The sequence below is a fragment of the Pteropus medius genome, unplaced genomic scaffold (genome assembly GCF_902729225.1).
Source record: "Pteropus medius unplaced genomic scaffold, Ma_sr-lr_union100, whole genome shotgun sequence".
NCBI classification, from domain to species: domain Eukaryota; kingdom Metazoa; phylum Chordata; class Mammalia; order Chiroptera; family Pteropodidae; genus Pteropus; species Pteropus medius.
Genome location: NW_024352787.1, coordinates 10,317,028 through 10,327,209, shown reverse-complemented (window position 1 = coordinate 10,327,209; position 10,182 = coordinate 10,317,028). Strand labels below are relative to the sequence as shown.

General features: G+C 39.5%; 1 protein-coding gene across 1 annotated transcript in view; it reads left to right on the top strand.

Moving 5' to 3' along the window:
• Positions 1-36: 36 nt before the first annotated feature.
• Positions 37-10,182, top strand: part of FBXL13 (F-box and leucine rich repeat protein 13) — a 260,635-nt gene continuing 250,489 nt past the window's right edge. The window contains exon 1 of the mRNA XM_039848951.1: positions 37-277. Within this exon, the coding sequence (XP_039704885.1) occupies positions 203-277 (75 nt within the window). The 5' untranslated portion in view covers positions 37-202. The remainder of the gene's footprint in view (positions 278-10,182) is intronic.

Sequence of the window (10,182 nt, the reverse complement as noted above, 5' to 3'; positions counted from 1 at the left end):
ATTCCGCCCAGGCCAGGGCCCACCTCCCTCCCCGCGGCCTCCGGCTTGGGGTCGCCGGGATACGGCACGCCCCGCCCCGTCCCTCCCCGCCCCGCCCCGCAGTTGCCCGGGCAACCAGGGACGCGCCCGCCCCTTGCCCCCGCAGGGCTCCTGCCCCGCCAGCGGTGGAGAGCAGGAGGGGAGCGCAGTGGGGCCTCTTGCCATGGCCTCGCTACGCAATGCCAGCCCCAAGCTGAGAAGCTACTTCAAGGAGAACTACATTCCTCAGGTCTGCGAGGTACTGGAGCCACTTGGCCCGGGAGTTAGAAAACCGAGGAATCGGAAGAGATTTCCCAGAGGAAGTGGGGTAGGACTTGGCGGGGAGAAGTGGAGGAAGGAGGAGAGGAATGGGAGAGGATGGTGTCAGCTTTGGACCAGTGGGCGGTCAGCGCTGAAAATACAGAGAAGACCGAGGGATGGATGATGGTGGCTGAAAGAGGGGAGTAGGTGACATCTCCCAGGGAGAAAGAGCACGGGGCCCCTGCACAGAAACACCAAAAGCCAGCTTTTAAGGTTTGGACAAGAAAAGTGAGAAAGAAGTGCCCCAGAGACAGAGGAGAGAAATCAGGAGAGTGTGGCTTTAAGAGGAGAGTGGGCATTAGTGTCACTTAAGATAAAAACCTGAAAGGATACTGGATTTGGCCCAAGGTAAGCCAGGAGTGTCAATGGAGCAATGAAGGCAGAAGTTAGATTGAGGTTAGTTGAAGAGAGAAAGGAAGCTGAGACCTTTAGAGCAGGTGTCTCCAACTTTTTTGGTACCAGGAAAGGTGCTCCTGTGAGAGTCTAATGCCTGATGCTGTGAGGCGGAGCAGAGGTGGTGATGGTAGTGCTGGGGGGAGTGGCCGCAAATACAGATGAAGCTTCACTCGCTTGGCCACCGCTCACCTCCTGCTGTGTCGCTGGGTTCCTAACAGGGTTCCTAACAAGCCACCTACCGGTACTGGTCCTTGGTGCGCAGGTTGGGAACCCCTGCTTTAGAGGGAAGGTAGCCAGACGTTTGTGAAGGGAAGGACCCCACAACCAGTATTGCCTTAAAGAGGAGGAAAGACTGCTCTCTCACCCCACCATTATGACGGGAAGGAAGGAAGACGGGATGGGATGGGCAGGTTTTGTAGGTTGGCGGGTAGGAAGCCAAGAAAATTCTCCTCTGATGACTTTTATTTTCTCTACTAATATTTGATGAGATATTTGCCAAGACTGTGTAGATTTGGGTGGGGATAGAGGGTGCAGGGGGATTTTGAGCAGAGATAAGTTATGTGGAGAATGAGAGAGAAAGAAGTCTAGGGAAGGAAAGAGGAGAGTCTGTCAGTTTTGAGAGCCCAGCTGGAGTAGAAACTCTCCTGTGCAATTGGGAGGGCAATTTGGCACAGGCCCCCCCTTTTTGGATGGTAATTTAGTAGTATTTATTAAAATGATAAATATATCTACTCTTTGACTAAGCATTTTCACTTCTAGGGATCCACTCTGGAGATATACTTACATATGTACTCAGAAGAATGAACAAGAATATTCATTATCACTATTACATAGTGATAATAGTGAATAACCTAAATGTGAATTAGAGAATGCGATATTTTGTAAAATTAAGTATATCGTACTTTTTGAGGAGAAAATCTCTCCAAGATATATTAAATTTAAAAAAAGAAAGAAAAAGAAAAAAAAATTCAAGGTCCCCAACAAAGTGGCTGCTAGAATCTGGCTATCTATCTGATTTCACATATAGATGTATATGCATGTATATATGTGTGTGTGTGTTCATATGCATGTGTATGTGCATGTATCTATATTTAAGAAAATACCTGCATATAGCATATGCCAAACTATTAACAGCAGATGTTTTGAGGGATGCTTTCAAAGGAGAACTCTGATTTTTTACTCTATATACATCTGTATTGTTTAATTTTTTTTATGATAAGTTGCATTTATGTTTACCTCTATATAATTATATTTGAAAATATGTAGAGAGCATGATACTCAACTTCTCAGCTGTGTAATTTTCTCAAGTAGCACTCAGTAGTAAACTACGTGTAGGTACAGACATAAGAGTTGACTTCATCCAGGATAGAAGTTTGCCAAGGCATATGGAATGGAAGAACAATAGTGAGGGAGCTATACTTTTCAGAGTGCCTGAAATGTGGGGCCAGGGATTCTAAGGACTGGATGGGAAATGAGAACAAGACATGATGCTGATATATGAGTAGAAAATGGAGGATCCTAAGGGGTGAGCGAAGAAAGCTAGAGAGAGTAATTGAGTGATAAAGCTGGAAAAGTAGAACGTAGGGGTCAGAAGTTGGAATGTTTTTAAGTTAAGATTCAGAATAGAGCCATTCTAAGTAATGACTCAGTCCATGTTGGCCATGGAACAGGTAGCAGAAGTGGACTTGAGCTGAGGGTCAGGAAACAGCAGGGAAGTGATAGTCTCTCCTCACCTTGCTCTCTATTTGCTGTAACACTGCGAAGCTGCTAGAGGCATTCCTGGTTCTTCTTCGGAATGTGAGCACTTCCTCACAAGCTTACTGTATTGCTCTGTCGCCAGAGAAAAGAGGCCCTCAGAAGTGTTCCCCATTGCCTAAGATGACAGTCTCTTCAAGAGTCTTTCACCCACTTCTTCTACCACATTACCAGTCAGCGTAAGACATCAGTCTTCTGGGGCCCCAAACACCCACCTTAACCTGGTTACCCGCTTCCCCTAAGAGACTATTAGAGTAAATCCCACTGTGCCTCACATCCCTATACATCTGTTCATCAGACCCAATTTGCCAGGCCTCAGACACTTCTAAAACCCATCCTCTGCAAGCATTGGAATACATAATCTTTCATCACAGAGTTCCCTGTATATTTAACCTCTTCTGAACTTTACCTACCTGTCACAAATAAAACCTGGTTGTCTACTTACAATATCATTTCCCTGCAAACCTCTTAGAGGCTGATTTAAAAAAGATCCCATTTGATTCACTAGGCTTACTGCATCTGTTGATTGATATTTTTCATCAGTTTTAAAAAATTCTTGACCATTTTCAAGTATTGCTTCTACCCATTCTCTCCTTCTTCTGGAACTCTAATCATAAATGTGTTAGATTATTTTTTCTTTGTCCTACATGTACCTTTTGCTCTGTTCTGTTTTTCCTCCTTTTTTTTTTTAAATTTTATTTTATATTAGGTTCAGGTATACAGTACATTGGTTAGACATTTATATAGTTTATGATGGGAACTCCCCGATTACTATAGCACCCATCTGGCTCTACATATAGTCATTACTATACTATTAACTATATTCTTTATGCTGTACTCAACGTCCATATGACTATTTTATAACAACTAATTCGTTCTTCATCCTTTCACCTTTTTCATCCAGCCCCCCAACACCTCTCCCCTCTGGTAGTAACCAGTTTGTCTTGTGTATCTGAGAGTCTTTTCGTTTAGTGCGCTCCTTTTGTTCCTTAGATTCAGCATATTGGTGAAATCATACGGTATTTATCATTCTCTGTCTGACATATTTTACCCTTTAGGTTCATTTATGTTGTTGCAAATGGTAAAATTTCATTTATTTATGGCTGAATGATATTCTATTGCATATGTGTACCATAATTTCTGTATCCAATCACGTACTGTTGGGCACTTAGGTTGCATCCATATCTTGGCTATTGTGAATAGTGTTGCTATGAACGTAGAGGTGCATAGATCTTTATGAATTAGTGTTTTCGTCTCTTTGGATAAATACCCAGAAGTGCCATTGCAGGGTCAAATGGTAGTTCTATTTTTGATTTTTTGAGAAGCCTTCAAATGGTTGAAACTCTTCTTTGTAACTGCTCCTCCTGCCCAGCCTCCTTGTCTATTCCTTCTCTCTCTTACTCTTTACCTACAGATATTGGTCTTCCTTCAAGACCCACCTCAAGTCCCCTCACACTGATTGATATATACATATGTGTGTGTGTGTGTGTGTGTGTGTGTGTGTACATATATATTTTTATTAAGTTTATTGAGGTAACATTGATTAATACAATTATATAATTTTCAGGTGTATGTTATAATTTGCCATCTGTATATTCTATTGTGTGTTTACCACCCAAAGTCCAGTTTCCTTCAGCTACCATATATTTGATCCCCTTTACCCACTTCACCCTACCCCTACCCTTATATTTGACCCCCTTTAACCTTCTACCTCCTCTCCCACTCCCTACTCTCTGGTAACCACTAGTTTATAGTCCATGTCCATGAATCTCTTTTTGTTTGTCCTGTACATGTTGCTTTTGGGTTTATATCCCACATATAAGTGATATCATGTGATTTTCGACTTTTTCTCTCTGGCTTATTTTGCTTAGCATGATTATCTCAAGGTCCGTCCATGTTGTCACAAATGGCAGTATTTCATCTCTTCTTATGGCTGAGTAATATTCCATTGTATATATGTACCACAGCTTCTTTAGCCAATCATCTATCACCAGACACTTCGTTTGCTTCCACATCCTGGCCACCATGAATAATGCTGCTATGAACATCGGTGTGCTTCCCCATTCTTTTTTATCCCCACTCACCCCGTGCTTGTTTGGATATTTTTTTATCATCTTCAAGTTTGCTGATTCTTTTTTATACTATGGCTAGTCTACTGTTAAATGCATCAAATGAGTTCCTGATTTTGGACAATATATTTTCCAGTTCTAGAATGTTCATTTGATTCTTTTTTATACATTCCAATTAAAATTCTGCATCTTTTTTATTTAATCTATTATTTCCTGTTTTCCTTAACATGTTAATTTGTTTTTAAAAAATCATTGTCTATTAACATGAATAACTTTGAATTAAAGTCTAATAAAGAATAGAATAAGTTTTATTTAAATTACTTGTGTGATTTCTCTCTCCTGGCTGGGCCCTAACTGATATGGAAGGCTTCATTGGAAAGGGACACAAAGAAACTTTCTGGGGAGTTGAAAAATGAGTGGGATGTGGGTGTCAAAATTATACAGCTAAAATTTGTGAATTTGAATTCATGTAAATTTTACCAAAAAAATACTATTACCGAGAATATGTGGGAAAATGGATAGATGTATAGATAATACAAGAAACACAGAATGGTGATAATTGTTGAAACTGGGTGATGGGTAAATAGGGGTTTATTATACTATTGTTTACTTAATGTGTTTGAAGTTTTCTATAGGAAGAAGTTAAAATAAAAGATAGTCATTGCTGGATTTCCTCCACCCCGCCCCTCCCATAATGTGTGTAGCTTGGGATGGTTAAATGATAGGCTTGATTTGGTTATGTAGTCATTTTCTGTGTTTGCTTGCTCTATCAATTATCCATGGCTATGTAACACAAGTGCAAAACTTAGTGGTTTAAAATAGAAATCATTTAGTTTGCTCAAAAATCTAAAATTCTGGCAAGGTCTTTCAGGGAGAGCTTGGCTCTGCTCCATGTGGTACCATCTGGGGTGGATCAACAAGGGGTTACAGATCCACTTTTAAGATGGTTTACTCATGCTTGGCAAATTGGTGCTGGGTGTTGGCTGGGAGTTCAGCAAGGCCTGTGAACCAATAGGCTTGATTCTTCCATATGAGCCTCTTCATTGGCTGCTGGGACTTCCTAACAGTATGTTGGCTCAGTTCTAAGAGCAAGTGTCCACAGAGAGAACTAAATAGAAGTTTTATCACCATTTATGACCTAGTCTCAGAAGTCAATATAACATTTTCACCTAGATTCAAGAGGAGGGAGCGTAGACCCCACTTCTTGATGAGAGGTTTATCAAAGTCACATTGCAAAAGAGGCCTGTGGGATGGGAGATACAGTCGTGGCCATTTTGGAAAATACAATCAGCCATACCTGGCTTGTTCATAAGGGGAATCTGAGATCAAGTTGTATCTCAGAGCATTATATGAACAAATAAGATGTGGATCACAACAGCACCACCCAGTAAGTGGGTCTTAATCCTTTTACAATGATCTCTTCTTCCTTCTCTATGTTCTACAGGAGAGATGTATACTAGACATTAACAAGTTGCCTACACAACATCTACTTCCCTCTTCCCTCTATTTCTTACATTCTTATGCCATAACATACCTCTTTCTCTCACAGCCCAAGTGCTTCAGGGAAACCGACTATCACTATCTCTGGGTTTGGACCTTGATTAGAGTACGACAGACAAATAATGCATTCAGTTTCCCAGGCCACAATGTTTGTGACCATGGCAGGTGGTGGTAAGGATCGTGGGGGAGGGTGAGATGTGATCTAAGCTAATTTAGATCAGGTTGCTGGTTGAAATGTTGGGACAGAGATATATCATCTCTGGATGTTTGTGGGGAAACATGTAGCCCTGAGAGCCATTGACAGTTATCTTGTGTCCACAAGGAAAGACTGTTTTAGGATGAAATGGATTCTGAGGAAGGCAGAGTCAGAAAATAGAAAGAAATCAGGTCTCTAGTGACATCAGTAAATCATTGGGTTAAATTAACTTGAGAGCTTGGTCTACCTTTGGAATTTTTGGTTGTAGGAGCCAATAAATTCCATGTGAAGTTGAGGTTTATTACTTGAAACCTAAAGCATCTGAAGCAACACAGGGGATTGTCTTTTGTTGTAAAATAGCCGAGGTTTGATTCTTGGCTTGCCAATTACTAATTGTGTGACGTTGAGCAAGTTTCTAAATCTTTTTGCCTCAGTTTTCTTGTAGTAAGATTTCAGGTAGATGAGAGACAGTTCTTTGTTTTCTGGAGTAAGAGAAAGCAGTGTGAAAGGGAAAAGAAAATTGCAAAAATTGTCCTCAGGCGAAACAATTTTAGGAAAGACTACATAGGAAAGGTGAGGATCTGGAAATGGATTCCTTTATACTATTCATGCTCACATATCCCATGGAAAGCCTTTGAAAGCTCCCAGCCGTTTGCATGCCCAGCTTAAAGACAGCTGGATTGTAGGTTCAATTCAAATTAGTCAGGTAACTTTTATTTTTATAAACAACAGATTAGGCTCTTGACACCAGCAAGCCCTTTTTTCTTGGGAGACAGCAAAAGTAGTCAACTAAGTAGGGTACATCAGACCATTCCATCAGTGAATACTTACTGGGCATTTATCATGTGCTAGTAGAAGATGTCTCAGCAGCTTCAACCACTTGCAGCTGTGATTCTGATGCTGTTTCTAGTTCAAACTTTTCTCCTGAGTTCTCTGTGCATTTATCCATTGGTGTCCTACAAACATATTAAGGAAGTCAAAATAAATAGGTGAAGTTAATTTTGATAATATATTTTATTCAAACCAATCATCTAAAATGTAATCATTTCAACATGGACTCAGTGTAAAATCATATTAAGTCTTCAAAATTGGTGTGTATTTTACACTTACAGCACATTTCAGTTTGGACAAGCCACATTTGAAGAGATTAATATCCACATGTAATTAGTAGCTGCCATATTAGATTCCTCGTGAATAGGATTAGTGCCCCTGTACTGGAGATCCCAGAGAACTCCTTTGCCTCTTCCATCCTGTAAGGGCACTGTCAGAAGATGGCCATCTATGACCCAGGAAGTGACTCTCACTAGACACAGAATCTTCCTGTACTTTGATCTTGAACTTAGCCTCCAGTATTGTGAGAAATAAATTTCTGTTTGTTTTTTTTTTCTAAGTCAGCCAGTCTATAGTATTCTGTTATAGCAACATGAATGGACTAAGAGGATAAGTCACGGGCTACCACTTGTTAGAGTGGTTTGTTTCAAACCACAAAACCCTTCAAACCCTTAGCTGAGAAGGATTATAGGGGAGACTTCTGGGCACTTGAGGGGGGATTCAGGTGACTCTCCCTTTTTTTATCTTTCTGAATTTTACCATCCCTTTGGGATTCTCTCTCTTTGGATACTACTGTATCTGCCTCCCTTCCCCTATCTAAATGAGGCCTGTCCCAATAAAGGACAAGTAAAATGTATGGAAAATCAGAGATAGCTGGGTTGCAGACCTGTGTCTGGTTTCCCTGGAATAAGAGCCCTTTTGCCTCTGGCCACGCATTTGAGGTCTCGTGGACATCCTGTTTCCTATGTGGGGCCACCTCTATTCCACCTTCATAAAACCCTCTCACTCTTGTTCAGCTTCCAGGTAAGCCTGTGTGTAGCTAACTGCATGCTGGTAGAAGTGTTTTGTTGTGTTTGTTAGCAGAATCCCAGGGTTCTAAGGATGACCCTAGAAGATGTTCTATTGGTGGAGAAAAGGCACTGGGAGGAAGAAAGCGCTGCTGCTTCTGTTTACACCCATCCTGCAACATTCAAGAGCAACTCTGCTTTTATTTGGCTTATATTTTGGGATTCCCATGAGTTTGAGTTTTTTAAAGATTTTTTTTTTCTGATTTAAAAACTGAATTTGAAACCACTGTGAATAATCACTATGGTTCTGTCAGGAAATAGTCTCTTCCTTCATGGTTCATGTCCTTGGTGTTGTAGCAAACTACCTTTTCCCTCATAGACCATCAGAATCTGGGGTAGCTTTCATGCAATCAAGATGTATCATTTGTATAGAAGACATAAAAATAGAGTTATGAGATGGCCTTTTTATTTTTTAAACTTTAATTTTGAATTAGAAAATTTAAATTTGAAATGAACTAAATGATCAAATATTTGGAAATTTTGATTATGAAATATTTACTCCATATATCATTTAAAGATTCAGGCAAAATATATTTTAGAAATTCAAAGATTTAAAAAAATATATCTACATGTAGACACTCAAAGCATGCACCTAGATAGAATTGTGGGAAAACCGAGTATTGCCTTCTGATTCCTCACTCTCATTATGTATATTCCTCATTTCTCTCTCTGAGAACTCTGAGATACTCATTTCACCACTGTTGGCATCTCCTTCCTTGGAGATATTCCTTCCAAAAGACATTTTATTTTAAAATATATCATTAATATATGAGCCCAAACAAGGAAGTCCTGTTAGTAGAATTTCAGGCAGTAGGTCATCAACAATATTTAGAAATCTGTTTCTCCCTCAATTTCCACTAGGTGGAAGTCAGCACACTGTCTACAAACAAGGTCTGCCCCATAGGAACCAAGGGGCTCAATGGGTGAGATATAATGGATATAGTGGCTATAAAATATTAAGCAGCTATGCAAAGCAGTTGTATCTGAGAGTGAAAAAGTGCTCCTCAAATTGTTAGCTCAGATTTAGGTTTAACAATCTAGGAAAGATTAAGAGTGCAAAATTAGATGTCCAGCAGAGGGCATATTTAAATTACAAATCATGATTTTTATGCAAAATTTTCTGTTTTTAGAAATATATTTTTTATTTTTAGGTTCTTTATGTAGTTTTTTCCCCAGCTTTATTGAACTATGATAGACAATTAGTCGCTCATATTTACATTGTACAATTCACCGAGTTTTTTTCAATTATAGTTGGCATACAATAATATATTAGTTTCAGTTGTGCAGCATAGTGATTAGAGATTTATATAACTCACAAAGTGATCGCCCCACTAAATCTAGTACCACTCTTTCCCCTTACATGTTTATTATAACATTATTAACTATTTTCCTTATGCTACACTGTGTATCTCCATGTCTGTTTTGTAACTATCCATTTGTACTTCTTAATACCTTTGCCCTTTTTCACCATCTCCCCAACATGCCTCCCATCTAGGAGCCCTCAAAATATTCTCTGTATCTATGAGTTTATTTTCATTTTTTTGTTGTTGTTTATTTTGTTCTTTAGAGTCCACATGTACGTGAAATAATATGATATTTGCCTTTCTCCTGTTGTTGGCCCCTTACAATAATTTTTAGTCTATGGTGAATTTAGAGATTCTAAAATAAAAATTTAGCATGCTCTATTTAAATGTTAACAAGACAAAGGTTCCTCTTTATTTCTAAATTTTTAACTTACTAACTCCACAGAAGCAAATTAAGCTATCTCTGGCTTAGAACAACAGCATGCCAACTCCATCTCCACCACAGATGAGGATGGCAAGCATTTCTGATATGTCACTTTGGATTTGTTTTGGGGTTGGGGAAGCTAGGGAGGTAGAGGGGACTTTAAACAGTGTTAAAGAACTTAAACCTTTTCCTGAGTAAAGGGATTTCTGTAACTGTGTGATTCTTACATTGCATTTTTTTTCCAATTTCAAACATGCCTTTATTTTCCATAAGTACACTGATTTTAATCCAGCAATGTAAA